At 48.8% G+C, this 21,127-nt stretch overlaps 1 protein-coding gene across 3 annotated transcripts in view; it reads left to right on the top strand.

Annotated features, from left to right (window-relative positions):
• ENPP6 (ectonucleotide pyrophosphatase/phosphodiesterase 6) overlaps positions 1–21,127 on the top strand; it is a 128,851-nt gene that overhangs the window by 93,821 nt on the left and 13,903 nt on the right. For all 3 annotated transcript variants that reach the window (XM_002709327.5, XM_017338422.3, XM_051832802.2), the window contains 3 exons: positions 7,976–8,117; positions 8,833–9,012; positions 12,225–12,362. In XM_002709327.5, the coding sequence (XP_002709373.1) occupies positions 7,976–8,117; positions 8,833–9,012; positions 12,225–12,362 (460 nt within the window). The remainder of the gene's footprint in view (positions 1–7,975; positions 8,118–8,832; positions 9,013–12,224; positions 12,363–21,127) is intronic.

Genomic DNA, 21,127 nt, shown 5'->3' with positions numbered 1-21,127 from the left:
TGGAAAAGTAATAAATTTTAAAGTTTAGATTTTTCCCCCCATGGGAAGAGAGAAGAGGTAGAGTCTTTAAATAGATATTCTTCACATGCTCTGTAAATCATGTGTGTTATGTGATCCTGGCTCCTTACCGACACCGCGTTCATTTTCTTTTCCATGAGTGCTGGCAAACCACACTCATGCCGAGCTGGGGTATTGTGTTGCAGTCTCGTTTGTGCAAGCAAAGCAGAATCACGCAGCACGTGCAGCAGATGAGCAGAGTGGGAACTTTGGAAGAGTTCTGTGTCTAACCCATGCTATTTCTATCATACCCAAAATACTAGCTATGCCTACAGCCTTTTGCCACGCCAAATATGAAAATTTGGATTATTAAGAATAACCCAATCTCCAGATAACGCAAGAGTCTGTTTAGTAGTGTAATCTTTTCCCCCTTCATCTTGCCTTAACAGCTGGTTAGACGGGCACTGTATGTCACCCACTGACTCACAGGCAGTGCCGGTCAACAAGATGGCACATCTAAGCTGAATTCTTTGTCTTGAGGGACACCAGGACGCGGAATGCTGGAGCAATAGTATTGGGTTCTAGTTCTTCCTAAGAAGTTTTCTTTTTTTTAAGCAATCTGGAAAAACTATGAAAAACTAAGGAATCACATCTTTGCCTTGGAGTATATTTAGAAATGGGGAAGGTTTTGTTGTTGTTGTTGGAATATGTATGTTTGTCATTAGCAAAGGCATTGGGCTCCCTACAGAGAAAGCTGTGAAGACCTAGAGGCCCCTGTGGTGTTTCCCAGCGTACCAGTTCAACACTGCCCATAGTGCCGTCCACACAGATGTCCTTGAGCACCACGGGATGACTTTCAGATAGCCAGCTGTATGAATGATGATCCTGGAGTTGGGCAGCAAAGACCTGAGTGGGACTGAACCAAGCCAATGCAATTGTCTTGGAGGGTTCTTTGTTCTCCCAAAGTTAGCAGTCCATCAGGAAGAGCCCCTTTGAATAGCAGGTGGGAAAACAAACCTGTTAAAACTATAACTCGTTAGTACTTGAAATGAGGGAGACAGAAGAAAAATAACAGGCCAGGTGATACTGCCTGTGGGAGGCAGTAGACGATTTAGGCTCTCCACGCCCCCAAACCCCAATAAAATGGGAACATCTCCTCTACCCAACCTGCGCATAATTTGAACATGTCTCATGACCCCCTTACAAAATGGAATAAAGGACTGGTTATGAAGCCACAGTTTTTTTTAAAGATTTGATTTATTTATTTGAGAGGTAGAGTTATAGGCAGTGAGGGGAAAAGACAAAGAGAAAGGTCTTCCTTCCGCTTGTTCACTCCCTAAATGGCTGCAACGGCCAGAGCTGCACCAATTCAAAGCCAGGAACCAGGTGCTTCTTCCAGGTCTCCCACAAGAGTGCAGGGGCCCAAGAATTTGAGTAATCTTCTACTGCTTTCCCAGGCCACACAGTTAGGGAGTGAACTAACAGATAGAAGAACTCTCTCTTTCAAATCAATCAATCAATCTTTAGAAAAGTGAAGCTTCATGTACATGGAAAGACAATGCCTAGATCAAACGTGGATGACACACAACTTTGCCAACAGGCATGTTCAACTTGCTGACTGCACTCCGCCGAAATGTTCTTGAGTAGGAATCCATGTTCAAGGTCTTAACGCCCTCTGCTGCTTTCTGCAGAGAGCTAGATTGTAAGAGGAGCAGCCAGAACTAGAACCGGCACCCATATGGGATGCCACCACTGCAGGCGAAGGATTAACCTACTGTGCAACGGCACTGGCCCCAAATTTTTCTTTAAAAAAAATCCAACCTCTATCCTATTCAGAAGTGAGATTAATGATGGAGACGTACAGTCTAGAACAATCAAGATCACTTTGTGTTTAGAAGCTTGTCCCCACAGTCATGGGGCTCAAGGGAATCAATAAGTCTCTTGGTATGTGTAGGTAGGCAAAGATGTATCACTATATATCTCTCCTTTAGAGAGCCCCAGAAGGAGGAGTGAGTCGTTTAGCCACAGATCACCTCTTGGTTTCGATTCAGCTCAATCTCAAACTCCCAGCTACCATCTTAGGAGCAGTTTTCATATGTAAGTGCACAAAGACACACATGTCCCCAAGTCACAGAATGTCTTTGTCCACTTTATTACTGTCTGAGAAGCAGAGAGAAAGGGACACAGGATAGACAGCCTTTGGCAGAAAGCAGCAGAGGGCGTTAAGACCTTGAACATGGATTCCTACCCAAGAACATTTCGGCGGAGTGCAGTCAGCAAGCTGCACACGCCTGTTGGCAAAGTCGTGTGTCATCCACGTTTGATCTAGGCATTGTCTTTCCATGTACATGAAGCTTCACTTTTCTAAAGATTGATTGATTTGAAAGAGAGAGAGAGTTCTTCTATCTGTTAGTTCACTCCCTAAATGGCTGCAATGGCTGGGGTTGGGCCAGACTGAAGCCAAGAGTCAGGAACTCCATCCAGGTCTTCCACATGGGTGGCAGCCTTTAGGACTCTCTAAAGTACTTGGGTCACCTTCCGCTGCCGTCCCAGGAGCTGGATCAGAAGCTGGGCAGCCAGGACTCAAACCAATGCTGCCATGTGGGATGCTGGCATCGCAAGCAGTGGTTTAACCTGCTGCACCACAATGCTGACCTGCATGAAGTTTTATTGATTCAAAGTGTACCCTGGTGAGATGTGACCTTTGAACTTGGGCAGCATTTTAACAGAGGAAAGGAGAAGGGGAAAAGAACTGACACCTTAACACCATCTCCTGGCACCGTGTCAGAGGGCTGTAGTTGCATTAACCCATCTGGTTTTCCCGCCACCATATGGTGTAGATGTTGCCCCAGTTCACAAGAGGCCACTGACTCTCTGGGAGCTAAATGCCCTGCCTGCATCACCCAAGCAGGTAGGTGGTGAACTCTTCCCACAGGCTCAGGCCCAGTCTCCTGCGGCCTGTGCCAGGTGCAGAGTGATAGAAAGCCAGCACGGTCTTCCCTTACCCGTGGTTTCACGTTCCAAGCTCTCAGCTATTCACAGTTAGCTGCAATCTGAAGTTATTAAATGGAAAATTTGGTATTTGAGAGAGAGACTCCACTCATATAACTTTTATTGCAGCATTTATGACAGTTGTCCTATTTCATTATGAGTTAATGTTGTTGATCTCCTACTGTGCCTAATTTATAAATTCAAATTTATCATAGGTGTATACAAGGGGTCTTTAAAAAGTTTATTGGAGATGTGTATTTTGAAAAAACTATGCTTGGATTTCCAAACTTCTTCAGCAAAATAAACCTATCTTTTACTTGCATTTTTGCACCAACTTTTTGAAATACCTCATAGGTGCAGATAGGAAAAAGTATATATAAACAGGACTAGGTACTATGTGCAGCTTCAGGCACCCACTGCGTGTTCTGGAACATATTCCCTGCAGACAAGAGGCCAGCTGTGCTCCCGAGTCAACCCCTCAGCCCTCTACACCCACACTTCTAAGATGCCCGGAAGCAGAACCACATGGGAAAAGGACCATCTCTTGGTCACTGTGCTCTGCACCACCACCCTGGGCCTGGGCCTGGGCCTGGGCCTGGGTGGTGGCCTTTGAAGCCTGCTCAGCACTTCATGCATTTGGCAGTCACTGTGGTGCTGTCTGTGCCCCGCCACCACCCCTGGAGACTCGTAGGTACCACCCCTGCACCTTGCCTCTCAAACCAGAAAGTAATTTTCTGATCCACATTGCTTAACCCAGCCCTAGAATTGCTGATGCAGGATATTCATGGTTCAGTCGGAAGAAAAAAAGATCCTGGTGCTAAGAGTGCAATTAGCTTCAAGGAGCGTCTGGGCCAAGTGGCAGAGGGTGCAGGGCAGCAGTCCCAGTCAGCCCAGGCCGCCTGGAGTGGGCCAGGCGCCTACTTCCCTGCTGATCTGTTGGCAGGCTGACCGTGCACCTAAACAAGGACTTGGTCAGGAAGCAACTGGGCTGCAGGAATGATGGAAAGAGCTGATGTCCTCGGCCACATTCCAGGCTGTTGACATCGGCTCCCAAGGAGTTCCTTCAGGATCCCAGAATCAGTGGCTGCTGGTGTTAATGTAGGAGCGAATGGAGAAAGAGTTCTTTCCTCAGGAAACCGGCACAAACATCGTGGCCTTGGCTGCTCCTCCCTGTGGACTGAAAGAAAGGAGGGGCAAGAGTGCAGGCTCAGGTTCCGCAGAGACCAAGTGCTCCCAGCTCAGCACACCACTCAGGAAAAGCAATCCAGGGCCATCTGGAAGGAAGAGAGAGATGGGAGGCAGTTCTTCCCCTTCTCGCCTTTGCCCTGTGTCAAGCACTATACAAACACCAGTTCACTGCATACCCAACATAACCGTTCGAGTGGATTTTCCAGATGGGGACGTTAAACCTTGGAGATGTTTTTGCCATTCATCTGAGACCTCCAAGAGAGTAAGAAGAAAAGTCCAATTTGAACCTAGATTCGTCTATTTCCTGTGCCCTTATCAAAAGGTCATTTGCAAAATGAAAACTTTGTCACGGACTCACTACATCTTTATATGAAAACTCTGCCCAAGTTCAAAGTAATGTATTACTCAGAGAACCACGAGGGTGACCAAGCTGGGTGAAAGGAGAGTATGAGACGCGCGCACGTGCACACACACACACACACACACAGAAAAAGAATGATGGGGAATGGAGGGCTCGAAGTATCAGCAGATGCTTAATACTGTAAAGAATAATTAAACTATAATTTGGTGAAATAGATTTTCATCCTCCCAGTCCCCTAATACTTAACAGCTAAAATGAGAGATGGAACACTAGTCAGTAGTTAAATCTGGTGCCACTTAAGCAAGTTGTTGGACAGTGTTCTAATATGGTGTTGAAAAGGTAGTCATGGGGGGCCTTATTTCTAAGTTTTTGATCAATTTTCTTAAGAGAAATAACCAATCATCCCTTTAAATTGCCTTCACTTCTCTCTCTCTCTGGAAGTCTCTATTTCCAACACATTTCAGTGAGGAAAATGATGAGACATTATGAAATTTTTTTTCATTTCAAAGCAATCTGGACAAGATCATAAGATGATGGGAGACTTGGGTGTCCCTGAAACCCCAGGACTGGGGGCGCCTTGTGGCTCGCAGGGAACTGGGCTGATGGCCACATGTCCTTCTGGCACGATTCCTGGGCTTCGGAGCTGCAAACGGCCAAGAGCAGATCTGCAGGCAATTCCACCCATCTCTCCTCACCCAACCAGTCCATGACGAACGAGCTGACCCGTGATGGATACCAGAGCCATGTGGAAAACAGCTGGCCACCAAAAATGTGTCAGCTCAACTCCAGCCCGGCAAGAGCTCTGGTCCCTTGGGGACTTCAGTCCCCCATGAATCAATGACCTTCAACCTAGAGTCCTGCCATGAAAGGCACGTGTGTAATCCTTGAATTGCAAGCGGCCGTATCCAGCATCCCCTCAGCATCTGGCACTGAGAGCTTCCTGACACACAGCCATCAGGTGAGCTGTGATACTTACGGGCTTGCTGACCACGTAGGAAGCAGCCCAGTGACTGCTGCCGCAGGTGAGGTGTCTGAAATGAAGAGACCCAGGAGCGTTGCTCTGAACTGGAATGCCGCATGGAACCTCGTTGGCCAGGACTCCTAACCCAAGGAAATCTGCGTTGTATTAAATAGGGTTTTCCCAGTATTAGCTGTGGACACCGAAGCAGATGATGCGCTGTGCAGCTCTGCACATCTGGAAAGCTACAGATGCAGGCACATAAAGCATATCAGATCTGAGGCTTAGCTGAAGGGCAGGTTTTACAGCGGGTCCACTCTGTTCAAACACAGTGCTGGAGGAAGCACTGTGGGCCCCATCCGTGTAATGAACGTGGGCCTCAAAAAAGTTCAGGCATACGTATGGAAACGCCATTACCTGGTGCGAACATTTGGCCCCCACCTACACAGCTGTGGGCCCCTGGAATGACTTAATGTTCTCTGCTGTATTCTATAGATGCAGAGGGAGTTTGGATTAGTCATTCGCACATTAGCAAATATGAATAGTTATAACATCAGGACCCCTAAATAACAACCTGACATCGTGGAAGAGGGTGGTAATGGTGCTTGCTACTGACTGGCCTTTTTTTTTTTTTCTCTAAAAAGAGAATGGAACATTTGACGATTTCACTTCTCTTGACACCAAAGTGCCCTCGAAAATGCATGCAGTAACTGCACCAGTGCTGGTAGGCGGATCTCACCTGCGAGACCCGCCAGTGCTTCCCTCTCAGGATAGTCCTCGGGCGCTCTGGACGTTGGGGACCCATTCCGCCCCCAGACACGGAGCCCCTATGCATTGAGAGTGACAGTGATTCGGTTCACTGTGCTACTTTTGGTGGGGGTCTTGGGCGAGAATAAGAACCACTGGTAAAAGATCAGCTGGGCTGAGCACAATGTTCTCCCACTGGCGTGGGCTGCTGAGTTCCCTTGTAGGATTCACTAGCTGTGTTCATAGGTGTGGAGTCAGCTGGTTCTGGCTTTGAATCCTGCCTTGACTAGTGCTTGGCACATGGAATTCATCACTGATGGAGCATTTGCTATTATTCCTTTAGCAGTCAGTTATAGAGCTCCTACTGTATGCTAAATGCTAGCTTACAGCTGAGATACAAATATAACCGAGCATGAACCATCACCTCTAAGGTAAAAGAATCTCACTGTTTAGAGAGAGAAGCAGACAAACAGTTGAGCTACGGCAGCTCAGTGTGAAGGTTCATAGGCTATCGCCGGCATCGCCACCATCGGTGTCATGGCGCAGCGCGTTAAGCTGCTGCCGGCAACACCACACCACATCCCATATCGGAGCTCTGATTTTGATTCCCAGCCGTTCTGCTGATGACCCAGCACCCTGCTAATATGCCTGGGAAAGCAATGGAAGATGGCCCAAGCACTTGGGCCCCTGATGCCCACCTGGTTCACCAATTCGTTGGAAATTCCAAGCAGAGAAGTTTAATTTTTCTTCCATTTTTTCCCCCAGCTTTTGCCAGTTGCCACCACCACCATCATCGTTATCGTCCTCCTCATTGTTCTGATCTATTTATGGGAAGGTTGTGGCAAAGCCGGAGCTGGGAAGGGGCATCCCTGTGTGGAGGGCAGCACGGTTTTTCCCTGCCCTTCCTCACTCTACAAACCCCTGCTGCCACCTGGGTCGCCAGATCCGAGCCTTTCCTGGCCTGGCTTGGAGAGCTAAATAGCTTGGATTTTTGCCATCCATACCATGGTCATCAGGGGTGTTGGGTCAGAGTCAAGGTCTTCCTGGGCACAGCGAGGTGTGTTCACTGCTGGAGTTCACTGGATGCCAACTGTGGAGCTGGCCCCACAGAGCACGGATCCTAAACCTCCCATAGGGTGGCTGTGGTGATTCGGAGCTTAACCTTGCCCCTCAGCCAGACCCTGGAGCATGGCAGTAATTTTCTTTTAAATATTTATTTATTTATTTGAAAGTCAGAGTTACACAGAGAGAGGAGAGGCAGAGACAGAGAGAAAGGTCTTCCATCTGCTGGTTCACTCCCCATTTGGCTGCAGCAGCCGGAGCTGCGCCAATCCAAAGCCAGGAGCCAGGAGCGTCTTCCGGGTCTCCCACGCGGGTGCAGGGGCCCAAGGACTTGGGCCATCTTCCACTGCCTTCCCAGGCCATAGCAGAGAGCTGGATCAGAAGAGGAGCAGCAGGGACTCAAACTGGCGCCCATATGGGATGCCAGCACTGTAGGCGGCTTTACCCGCTACACTACAGTGGAGCATGGCAGTAACTGAATGGGAGTTACTCAAATGGCTGCTTCTAGTTCCCCAGTGACAACAGGAGGTGAGGACGGAGCTATGAAGATGATCACCTCCTTGCTCTGTGAGGGCACGATGGGCAATGCCAGTTGACCAAGAGATGGGCAAGGATGGGCAGCTGGTGTTAGCCCTCGCCCTCACCAGGCCTCCTCTCCTTGCTCCCTCCAGGAGCGGCCGGGCCGACCTGGCGGCCATCTACCACGAGCGCATCGACGTGGAAGGCCACCACTACGGCCCTTCCTCCACTCAGAGGAAAGACGCACTCAAGGCTGTGGACACTGTCCTGAAGTACATGACCCAGTGGATGCAGGTGAGCCAAAGCCCCCAGTCGGACCCCTCCTGCCACACCCTGCACCTCAGCCGCCTTACTAGGCCAGCACAAGGCTTTGCTGTCTTCTTTGCTCTGCACGAAGCCTCTGGAAGCACTGAGAGACGCCTCGTTCCGCAGCCAGGCCAGTGGGATCGACATGACCTAGATGCGTGCTATTACCTGGCTTGGCTGGGGACATGGCCCAGTTCTGTAGAGTCCTAATAAGCCTGGTGTCCAGTTTCACGTGGATGTGACAGGCAGACCTAGTTCTGGCTGAAGGACTGAAAGCTTGTGTTTTTTTTTTTTTTTTGGCGGGGTGGTGGGGAGTTGATTTTTGATTTCTGCTTTGGTGGTCTCCTGTGCTTTATTTTCTGACACCTGCACTATGGGCAAGCGCGAAGCCTCCTCTTGCTGCACACGCTTGTCGAAAGGGCCAAAGGAGGTGAAAACAGAGTGGGCCTTGAACATCTTACCTCTCAGCACACACTGGAATGGGGCCCCTCCCCTAAATGCTCGCCCTCCCCTAAACGCTCGGCTGGTGATACTAAGCCATGGCCCCTGAGGGTCGAAGGGTGGAGGAGCACATTCCGAATGGAGACCACATCCGTCCATCTGCCTGCGGCCCGGGGTTTTAAGGGCATCTGCTTGGGCTTCCCTAAGCGCCCAGGCCGCTGTCCTCTGTCGCTGCTGTAACGACTGCCTCTGTCACCCGCAGGAGCGGGGCCTGCAGGACGACCTGAACGTCATCATCTTCTCAGACCATGGCATGACAGACATCTTCTGGATGGACAAAGTGATTGAGCTGAATCAGTACATCAGCCTGGGGGACCTGCAGCAAGTGAAGGACCGAGGCCCCGTCGTGAGCCTGTGGCCGGCCCCTGGGAAGCACTCTGAGGCAAGACACAGCAAAGTGTCCCCCTGCGCCACCACGCTGTGCGCTGTCACCTCCCCGCTGTCCGCAGCCCGGAGCGCAGGGCACACTGGAGGCACAGGACCCTGCTTGGCCTTCACTCGCCGCCTCAGTGGCTTCTGTTGAGTGGTTCATCACCCCTGACTCTGTCTGTTCTCCTGTGAAATGGGCACAATGCTATCTGACTCATTGACGTTTATGAAAATTAAATGATATAAAGGATGTGTCAGCCAGTCCTCAGGAGGGCTATTTTCTTAGACTTCTTAGGCAAATGAGGGGAATATCAGATGCAGACAGGCCTCGGGAGGGAGCTGCCAGTCTGATCCCTTTTCTTCCCGGGGCTGGCGATCAGGAGGGGCTGAGTGATGGGAGCCGAGGCCGCGTGTGTGCAGCGGGCGGGTGGGCTCCTTATCGCAGGAGCTGTGTGGCTTATCTTCAAATCCCGGCCTTGTCAACCACCAGTAACGGAACAAGCGCCCTGGCCCTGCCCCGGTGCCTGCTCCTTCTCTGCCGGTGAGAGTGGAGATGTAACCTGCGCTGCCATGGCGCACGAGGAAGCCCACAGAGAGAGGCAGGCGGAGCTCCCTGCAGACTCTACGTGACAGCACCGGTCAGAGGAGCCTGTTCCCAATAGGGTGTGGCCGCGTTCCCACAGTGGGAGTGAGGGCCCTCCAGGAGCTCAGCACCCTCTTCTTAGACAAGTAATTACAGCTGGCAGTCTGTGGTAAGCCAGCCTGAGAAAACGGGGAGGAGCAACCGGCACCCCGGCTTGCACCCTTCCCCTCCCCGCCTCACCTCGCCCCCTCCCCATACCGGTTTTGTGGCCTCTGCTCACTCCCAGATAAAACTGATCTGAACCAGGAAGCAACTGTCTTCCCAGGGGAGGCCAGGCTGCTCCAGAGGTGCCAGAAAGAGGCCCCTGGGCCGCCGCGTCACCCATCCTCAGGGCAGCATTGATGGCCGCACCTGCCATAGCAGAGACCTCCCAAATCGGTCTACTCTGAGGAGGGCAGTTGCCTACCGCCCCTCTAGACCCATACCCATTCCCCAGCCTCCCTCATCAGGAAGTGGAGGTTCCAAATTTGCTGACCTGCCCCCCTCCAGGGACTCCCTGGACAATATCAGAAAGAATATTTTACATCTCGGCTGCATCTCGAAAATTAGTTCTGTTTTCCTTGGCAAAGAAGGTGGTCCTGTCTCCAAGTTGGCAGGGGGGAGTGTGCCGTCTCCACCATGCTTGGGCATCAGTAGCTTAGGAGCTGGGGGCAGCTTCCTCCGACCGGGCGCTTCCAGTCTAGCATTGCCAGCAGCCGGAAGTGCCTGGTGGCTTCTTCAGCGGGGAGGGGACTGTGTCTGGATGACAGTTTGTCAAGCGATGGACGGAGCCACTTGTGAGAGCTCTTGTATGTGACGGATTTTTCAGTTCTCCAAAAATCTTTCTGCAAAAGCGCCCTGCTTTCCTTAAGAGCCCTGGGTTTTCTTAAGGAGGAAATCATAACTCACCGAGCCATCAGAAACCTTCTACTAAATGGCCTAGAGACAAATTATCTTTCAGAGTAGAGTTGATAAGCTCAATAGTATATGGTTATATGCAGGAATTTGGATAAAAGCCAGCAAGTCGACAGTTGATTTTAATTTTCTCCACAATATAGAAGATGTTCTTAAATATGGGAGTTGTGTAACAAAGTTTACATCCTCATCGTGAAATTAGTCATGTAATTAATGGCAACCAATTATTAGTACTTTTAAGGTTCACATGTAGGTAGAACATACTCTCTAGGTCAAATTAAAAAGCAAACCCTTTTTCTTTGATCTTTGTGCATTTAGCATGAGGTCAGCCAATTTCTCATTGCTTTTAGTAAAGCATTTTGACATGATTGGATTTTTGAAATATGTTTGTTAGTTACTGAGTACATATACCAAAATTGTTATAAGATGCATAAGGAATACAATGCTGTGACAGACACCTTGCATTCACTACACATTTTAAAAGTAGAACATTATCACTCCCTGTGACATCACCTGCGGGGCCTTCCCACACCCCACAGCCTTTCCTGCCCCATTAGAAGAAACCATTGTCCTAAATCGTGAGTTACCATATTTCTTTATAATTTCTCTTTATAGAAAGTTTACCCACTTAGAGTTTGGGTTTATAGTTTCTTGAATATGTTATGATAGGAATCATATTCTTTATATTTTTTTCATTTAAAAAAGATTTATTTATTTGAAAGAGTGACAGAGAGTGAGAGGGAGAGAGATAGAAAGAGATCTTCCATCTGCTGGTTCACTCCCCCAAATAGCTGCAACAGCCAGGGCTGGCCATGCTGAAGCCAAGGAGCCAGGAACTCCATCCTGGTCCTCCACATGGGAGGCAGGGCCCCAAGTACTTGATCCATCATCTGCTACCTTTCCAGATGCATTAGCAGGAAGCTGGATCAGAAGAGGAGCAGCTGGGACTTGAATAAGCCCTGTGGCATGGGATGCTGGCACCCCAAGCAGCCGCTTAACTGTGCCACAGTGTAGGCCCCAAATCTGTATTCTTCTACAATTTGCTTTCTATTTTCCCTCAAACCGAGATCCCTGAGATGGTTTTTCATGCCTTCATGGCTGTGATTCACTTGTCTTCATCGCTGTGTAATATTCCAGGGCAGAACCACACTGGGTTCCCTTGTGGCTTCTGTTGCTGGGCATTTGGGCTCCAGTTTGCAATATGTATTCCTCCACAAGCTTGCACACACACGTGCAAAGGTTTTTCACTACACTCCTGGACTGGAGGTTAATTTCTTAGAGTTTCCAGCCTTGCTCGATAAGCAGCCCAGTTTCCTGAGCAATGACAGGTGTTTCTCATATTTATGAAGTCAAATCTATCAGATGTTTTAGTCATTTCTTTGGTCTTGACTTGTAAAGTCTCCTCCTCCCCAGGTACAATATTCACCTATGAGGATATTTTTTAATGCTACAGAAAACTGGAATTAAAAGATGCTTATTTTGATGCAAAAATATTTTGAAATCCATGCACAGGAGGTGTTCAGAAAGTTCAAGAAAAATGCATGCTGTGAAAAATCTAGGCATGGATTTCAACTTTTTTTGCACCCAAACAAATTTATCTTTTCATTCCATTTGCTGCTAACTTTTTGAAGTCCCTAAGTGTATTTCAGAAAGAGTGCCAAACTGGTCCTTCTTGCTTTTCTTTGCAGGTGTATAACAAACTGAGCCGAGTGGAACACATGACCGTGTACGAGAAGGAAGCCATACCAAGCAGGTTCTATTACAAAAAAGGGAGATTCGTCTCTCCTTTGACCTTGGTGGCCGACGAAGGGTGGTTCATAACCGAGGTAACTATACCATATATGACAGTTTGTTCACTATTCAAATTCTATCCAAAGGTAAATTCTATATATTTAGCTTCTACAACACAAGAGGGTTTTTTGTGCTGTTGTTTTGTTTTTACCACCTACGTGTTATTGCTGGCCCTACTTCCTGCCCTAGAGAATCAGAAATGCAGATCAGATGACTTTGTAGACTCAAACTGTAGCCGTGAACCTGGAGTCATCGTGCGGACTTCATGGCTCCAGACTCGCTGTATTCTCACAGATGGGCCTTAACTCAATTACACAGACTTACAACGCAACCTGTTCAGTTTAAAGCGGAACAATTACTGTGACCCCAAGCATTTGCTTTAGGGCAGTCAAAGGCAGGGGGAGGCTCAGCCTCGCTTTCACCTTTTGGAGGAATGTTTGACGAACAACACTGCGCAGGTCCAGGCCTCCAGTTTGCCAACTTGACTTTACAGAGGAGCTGATCTTGCAGTTTTGGTCCAAACCCCAATGTCCCTGTCTGCATGGAGTCCAGGCTCACCAGGCTCTTGTACCAGTTTGTGACATTCAGGGCGTCTGTGGTCAAACATGGGTTATTTTAGAGATGAGTTTGAAGGTAGGCTGCGGCTAGGTCATACTACGGGGCAGAGGAGAGAGGCATATGACAATATCGGGGGAGGCCAACCAAGTGTATGATCTAAGACTAGTAAATCATCCCCCAAAGGGCAGGCAAGGAGTGGGTGAGCAGCAGAAATACTGGGTCAGGGACGAGGGCAGGGAAGACGGAGGTTTCTGTGTGCTCTCAGACAGCCCCCGTTCACGGAGGCACTGAGAACAAAACAGATCCAGTGAAAAACGTCGGCTGCGCGGTGCAGAGAACGGCTTTGGCCTCCTAGGCCTCGTGATTCGAAAGGTCTTCAGGAGGGTGCTTGGCCCCTTCAGGCCGCCCCCCACCCCGAGAACCAAAATGCTTCCCTTCACTTTGTCACACCGCTTTCAGGTTCACCTGCAGGGAGGGCATTCTGGGCCCGCAGCCTTGTCCCTCGAGATGGTTTTCTCAGGCTCTCGCACTGCGCACACATGCCGGCACGCCGCGGGTCACCAGCGCCTCTCCAAGTGCCTTGTGTAAGGCTGACTTTCCCCGTGGCAACAAAGGGCCTGCTGTCTAATTTATGATGTTCTGGTGGAAATGCTTTGAGTTCGTAAAAGCAAATAAACTTGTGAGGGTTAATTGACCATTAGCTGGCATTCATTTCCAAGCGTGACTACCTGTACCTATTCTTTACTTTCTCACGCTTAGCGCATGGCATCTGCACGGAGATGGTGGGTCCAAGTAGGGAGCGAGAGTGCAAGAACTCAGGGGTGCTTGGCAGGCAGTAATTTGGCTCAAACCAGGCGTAGGTGGGAGTGGGAAAACCGGAGGCCACCATGGAGACTGGGCATCTACTGAGTGCCATCTCAGCTGCAGTGGGAAAGATCTGGGGCCCCAGCAGTGGGCTGGGGCCAGCTCGGGTAAAGTGCTCTGGCCAGATGTCCTGTCCCTAGAGCTTCAGTCTGGGAGTAAACATGGTGTCTTGGCAACAGCACACCCAGCAAGAAGATGCAAGTCTTTCCAATGAATAACAAAAACTCAGTGATAGGAGCCATGGGGAATGCGTTAACATGCTTTCGGTTATCAGCCATAAACTATTTGAATAAATGTGGTTTTGAAAAAAACAAAAATTTAAGGCCTCACATACCTAGAAGTCTGGATGAAGGCAGTGTCAGGGTCATTTAATCCAGCAGCTCAGTGATACCAAGTCTGAGCCAATCTGTCTGCAATCCTTTTACCTTTCCTTTCAAGGTCACAGAATGGATGCTGCAGCTCCAGGCATTACATCCCCTCAGGAATTCCCAAAGCAGGAAGGAAGGACACACTTACATGTGTTCTTTTATCAAGAAGCAAAATATTTATCCCAGAGCCGGGGGCTGCTACAGGTTTGGGGTGTGGGGGGTTGGTCCCTGACTATTACAGAATTTGGGTGAAAGGGATTTCTCTTTAAGAAAAAGAATACATAATTATAAATGCAAAATTAGGTCCAGGCACTTGGAAGACACCCCTACAAGTGAGAGGTCCTGGTGCTTAAACTTCCTGAGCCGCACCACAGTCCACCAGCAACGTCCTGCAGCTCATCAACGAACTGACCGATGTGGCTTGAACATTCCCACTGTGGAGAGCTTGGGTACTGAGGGCTGAAACTGTGCTGAAATGCCAGGGGCCGCCCTTACAGGACAATCACAGTGCAAGGCTGGGAATTAGGCTGGCTGGGCCCCTGAAACAAAAGGCAACAAAGAAGAGGAGATGCAAGAAGCACTGTGCCAGCTCCAGCATTCAGACAGCGTGTCCACTCAGGGGCCTTCCTCCTGGCGCTAGCCCTGTTTCCACCTGGTCTGTGCCCACCCTGTCTCCCACACCACTGGGGGTCCAAGTACAGGCCTCTGTATATCTGGGGATTCTGCAACCATGGTTCGAGACTATCTGGGGGAAAAAACTTCCAGCAAGTCCCAAAGATCAGAACTTGCTGTGTACCAAGTGGTATGCTGAATACAGCAAACGTGATGTGAGGTGATGGACAGGCATTGCCTTAGGAATGATAAGTAATCTAGAGATGGCTTGAATATATGAGAAGATTGTGTGCTGTGCTGTTCTGTGTCAGAGACTTGAGCATCCTGAGATTTTGGTATCTGGTCGGGAGGATCCTAGAACCAGTCTCCCTTGGATACTGAGGAATGAGTGTGCTTGTCCCCCTTCGGGAAAGTGGCAGTCTTGTGTCTTCTGTGGGCGAGGCCAAATGGTTCTTGTACATAGGAGGATGCTTCCAAAAGTTCATGGGAAAATGGAATGAAACCATAATTTTATTTTTGGTGCAACATTTGAAATCCATGCATAGTCTTATCATAACACACATTTTTCTGTGAAATTTTGAAGCCCCCTATATCATAGTATATGTCACTTTTATAGGCACAGCATGAAGACACACATGTGAGAGTACTTCAGAAAGTTTATAGAAGATGGAATTCAAAGATAACATTATTTGGGCACAGAATATTGAAATCCATACATGTGAGGGGTTTTCAAAATGTTTGTGGACTCTACATGTTATGAAAAAACTATGCATGAATTTCAAAGCACTTTTGCGCTAAAAGTAACTTATCACTTAATTCCATTTTCCACAAATTTTTTGAAATCCTCTAGTATTTGGACAAGATCCAAAGTAAGAGTGTGTGAGTCAGCAAGGGCTACCCAATGTCTCCGCGCATTACTTAGGAAGAACACACGGGACAGAAGGGGAGAAAGCCTCCCTACGGACGTTACTTGAACAGCTTTTTAAAGCTTAGGAGTTTTTCAAAAGGAAGATATGAGGTGATTTCCAAACCGTGCAGTTCGAAAAAAGAAGCACATCTGAAATCAGATCAACGGGTGTGAAAAAGAAAGATTCATTCTGAAAGATTAGGGTTGACTCAGTAGCATTGCGACTAGGTTGGCCTCTCTACTGCCTTTCGATAGTAATGATGAGTTCTGTAAGATGTCATTCATCGTGCCTGGGTCACTAGAATGGTTGGAATGAGCCCTCTGCAAGTTCACTGATAGACACATACAGTTATTTCATATTTTTCAGATACTAAATTCATCAAGAGAATTTTGTTTAAATTTTGGTAACTGACAATAGGTATCTTGAATGAGGTATCTCCTGGCGTCCTATTTCTAATCTCACACTGTCTCTGCATTGTGGACATCATTTGTCCTGAAAATAGCAAACACAATCCACAATGCAATACAAATGTCATTCTGAGCTTCCCAGCACTCAGTCCAACCAGGAAAGTACAATTAATTGTGATCGTGTAACTAAGGGTGTCTATAATAGGAACACAGATGTTTCCCTGGAAAATCATTGTCCTTGAGACTTAAGAGAAATTTAGGTATCTTCTTGTCACTCTTTTTCCTACCCTAGTTTCTTGGGTTGAATTCTGCTATCCTTCAATTTTATGGAGTCTTGTTTTTAAGATGTTCAACGTAAGATGATCATTTCTGATTCTACCTTAACGTGGAAGGCTTATCTCTTTAAATTTCTCCCCCAAGATGCCATTCTTTTCTCAGTGGCTCAGATTTTTAAAACATCATTCTATTGCTTATTACACTTTCTTGACTACAGAAAATTGAAAACATTATTCTATATCCTTGTTCCTGCTTAGTGCCAGAACTATTACTCTCTCATATTCCTATCAGCAAGATTTCTCCCCACATGGTAAAAGAATGGTTACAGAGAGAGTTAGGGAAAAAGAGAGACACAGAGATCTTCCATCCACTGGTTCACTGCCCAGATGGCCATAGGCCAGGGCTGCTCCAGGCCAAAGCCAAGAGCTTCATCCAGGTCATCCTCTGCTTTCCCAGGTACATTAGCAGGGAGCTGGATAGGAAGTGGAGCAGCTGGGACTCAAACCAGCGCGCATATGGACAAGGGCTTTGTAGGCAACAACTTAACCCTTATCTGTGATGCCACATACTGGCCCCAAGAATGCTGAGTTTTGCTCTGTAACCTACACACCAGCCCACAGTGCAAGTGATGATGCCCTTGGCGCTAGATTACAGTTCACGTGTGCAGCGAAGATCTCAGCCCTGAGAGCCACCTCACTGGGTAGCAGACGAGTCCATTTTCTGCTTTAGACAAGATTAGGAAAACAGCTGAGTCAGGGCAAGTGGATGCTGGGCGCGAGCCAATCAAACAGAGTCCCACCCCTCCCTTCCTTTCTCCTTGTAGCTGCTATCCCATAAACGTCTCAGATCTGGCCTCTTTGGTCAAAATGCCATTCCCATATAAACACCAACTTTCTGGGGCTGGCGCTGTGGCGCAGCAGGTTCATACCCTGGCCTGAATTGCCGGCATCCCATATGGGCGCCAATTCAAGACCTGGCTGCTCCACTTCCAACCCAGCTCTCTGCTATGGCCTGGGAAAGCAGTATAAGATGACCCAAGACCTTGGGCCCTGTACCCACGTGGGGGACCTGGAAGAATCTCCTGGCTCCTGGCTTCAGATAGCGCAGCTCCAGCTGTTGTGGCCAATTGGGGAGTGAACTATTGGATGGAAGACCTACCTTTCTGAGACGACTGCTCGCACAGGAAGGCTTAACCAAGGTCAGTTTATCTTGCGGCTGCTTAGGATAAAGGCAGGGAAACATTTACTCCATCACCTGGAAGTGCGCCGTTGTCCGGTGTGGCCACGCACCTCATCCAGCTGGCTTCCACTCTTGCCCTGCTTAGCACAGAGGCGGGATTCCCAGGTGCTGGGAGTCCTTTCTCAGCTCTCCTCTCCCACAAGGGCAGAAACCTGAAGACGTTCGTATTCTAAGAGTCACAACCACCCACAGAGGTCGAGCCCCAGCCTGTCGCACCAATCGGTCTTTTCAAGGCTGCGTGGGAGATGGGGCTGGCTAAATGACGCATCTTTCCTGATCTTGTCCCCTGGGAAGGCTTTTCCCTCCACCTCCCTGCCAGAGGACCAGGGTCACGCTCTTCCCTGGAGCCCCGGAGCCCTGTACACGTCGACCCCACTGGTGCTGCTTGCTTGTGCTCGTGGACTTCTCAGCTGACCTCCCCACCGCTCACTCCCCTCTTGGAAATGGGCTGGGGGCAGATTGGGTTGTCACAGTGTGTATGGAAGTCCAAAGACAAATAGGAGACAGACAGGCCCAGAGCTGCTTCAAGTCCTTGGCACGTGAAAGAGTTGGCAGCAGCACAGCACAAAGCAGCACAGGGAAACACCGTGGATAGTTTCCACCAAACTCACGTACACTCTTCCACGCATGCAGGCCATATGCCTGAGCAAACATTCCTCTGTCAAACTCCACAAATACTTGTTAAACGTACCATGCAAGGTTCTAATTCCACAGTAGGGAGCCCCTGGAAGTCCCTGTCCTCCTGGGGTTTGCAACCTAGAGAAGGAGCCAAGCATTAACTGACCATGCACGCCATACACATAAATGATTGCGTAGTTAGAAAATGCATCGTGCAAAGGAAAACAGCGTGCTGCTGCAAGAAAGTGTCTGGGGGAAGAGGGAACTCAGTGTCCACGAGGAGGCAGGAAGGCTCCTCTGAGAAAGTGACCTTGAGGCTGAAACCCACAGGATGCCAGGGAGAGCGGGCTCGCTCTCTGCACTGGCGGGAGGGATGCTTGACGGAGCTGAGGCTGCAAGGAGCTTCAAGAATGAGAGGAATTGAAAGAATGGAGCAGGTGGCCAAGTGTGGGGAGTGAGGACAAGGAAAGGCATGGGACGGGGCTGCTCGGGTAAGCACGGGCATGATCTGGCCATGCCGTGGGAAAGGCTGGGCCTTTTATATGAAGTCCAGTGGGGGCAGATCAGATCCACAATGCTCAGAATAATAGAATTCACAGTTCTTGAGAAAAACAGATTCACAGGTAGTTCCACAAAAATTCTTATCATTCTTATCCTGACTCATGAATAGAGAGACTATCAATGTCATACACCTTTAATTAGTAATACACAGTGCTGTAAAATGTAATCTTCATTTATCACTGTTGGATCATTAGACGTTTTAGAATAAGCCACTGACTATCTCCAGTTTCAATTTACATATGTATCTACATATGTAGAAATTTACATTTCTAAGATAGTAAATCCATCACAAATTACTTATTTTTAACATTTTGACCAACAATGGCAGTAACCAAGACAGTTATCTTGAATCTCACACCTCCTGGTTATCTCTGCACCTCTACGCCAGTTTTGCTGAGTTAATGGAGACTCCGAGTTGGAGGTTACAAATCTAAGAGTTACAAACCAGGTTCTGAATCCAAATATAACCATTAAGCACACAGCCCATCCAGATCTCCAAAATCCACCAAACCTTTCATCAAAATGCTCAATGTGTTTCTGATTCCACATTTCCTAACTAGCGACTGGGCCTGGGTCTCCTTGGGGTCTCGGGAAATGTCTCAGCTCCTCTACACGAGCAGGAACGCCCATGCCACCCTGCAAGAACCAACTACAAGTGCCCAGCAGCCCGCCTGGCCTCCCCCAGCCTTCTCTTTTCACGTCAGCAGCATGGATGAGTTGAAGATACTTGCACCAACAAGTTCATGTTTGCGAAACTAACGCCTCAGACTTAAGTTGAGAATTAAATGGTCAAGAAGAGGTAACTGCGTTTGCAAGATAACTTCCATCAGCTCAGTAAATAGTCAACAGAGTCCCTGGAACGCCCTCACCGTGCCACTCCTGCCTGTCCTTCCCAGCTCAACTCGAATCCCACCCACCAAGTCCCTGCTTCCTCCATCTTGGACTTTCCAAAGGATCCCGACTCAGTCCACCTGGTGATGTATTGGTTGGTTTTTGGACTCCCCTAATCTGGGGTGGGGGAAGCTCCTGGAGGGCAGGTCTTTGGCAGCCTGGCCTTTGTTTCTCGCCATAGACACTTGTACACAGTAGAATCTCAACTCGTGTTGGTAGATTGAATGCATTTATAAATTTTGGGATGGTTGACTCTAGGTTATTGATGGTTGTTCACTTTGTAGGTTTGTCAACCGATTACCAATTAAACTGAGAGCAAAGCTAAGTCAAGCCTTCAGTGGTGGCTTCTAGCTAATTATTGGTACCTGTAGCAGAGATTTCAACAGGAAAATGGTGTCGGGACCAGTAATGACAATTCTCCTAGCTGGGATACATCAGCTCCCTCTGGCCCTCAGCCACGGTGCAGGGGCCAATTCCTGTGCCCCCTGCAGGTCAGTGTCCACCTCCTTCATGCCACCATCACTCAAAAGGTAGGATGGAGCAAGCAGTGAAAGGTTGTGGAACTTGGTGCTTCGTTGTTGATTTCCTGGACTCCTGTCTGAGTGGAGAGAAAGGCAATAAATTCAGGCCCAAGCTTCTAAGGGAGGCCAATATTTTTCTCCAGAGGAAAGATTTATTTTGAAAACTGGCAAAGGATATGAAATGCCAAGCTCAATTCTAAAGCCTGTGGTTGAATGGCAGTTAGGCATGGGCCCAAAATATTTGGGGAAATCAAGACAATCTGGAAAACATGGCTTCTGAGTCCTAGTGGCAGCTCCAGTGCTATTGTCCAGACCCGACTAATTGAGCTCCAGGAAGTCGTGTGCTGGAAGCCGCTTGCTTTCTGGTGGTGATTAGGGTCGTCTGTGTGAGCTGTCTGGGAGTGCACGCACACCCCCTCCCCCTTGGCACACGTCAACCTACGCGAGCCCAGGGAAAAGAAAAAGAAACCCCGTCCGCTCACTGCTTCCCCGCAACACTGTGCTCTGCTCCCGGAACTTCTGTTCCCCTTGATCCCTGCTTGAGTTTGCTGTCTGGCATTTTCCCTGTCAAGGATCAAGCTGCGTGTGGCAAGGGGCTCTCCAGGGTCAGGCCGGGGGCCCGGGGCCAAGCAATTAAAGGGGAAAATGGCTAGAGACATGTCTTTGTAGTGGTGTATGGCAAACACGTATCTAAGGTTCATAACCGCCATGCCTGGGAGCCCCTGTGGAGTTCCACGAACAGGAAGGCTCTCTGGACAAGTGAGCATAGCAATGCTGCAAAATCGGAGAAACCGCGGTTTGCAGCGGAAATCAGCTCAGCCTGAACCCTGGCAGCTCAGCCACCCAAACCGGCTAACCTGTCATCATGTCACGAGAGTTCTCACTGAAACCTGCCGTGCCTTGGACATGCTTTCGTGCCTCTCCCAGCCTGGGGTACTGACAGAAGTTTATTGTATTTGGGGGAGGGAGGGAGGCTC

This window comes from Oryctolagus cuniculus, chromosome 2, assembly GCF_964237555.1.
Source record: "Oryctolagus cuniculus chromosome 2, mOryCun1.1, whole genome shotgun sequence".
NCBI lineage: Eukaryota > Metazoa > Chordata > Mammalia > Lagomorpha > Leporidae > Oryctolagus > Oryctolagus cuniculus.
Note: the sequence above shows the minus strand (reverse complement) of the source record. Positions and strands in the feature narration are given on the sequence as shown.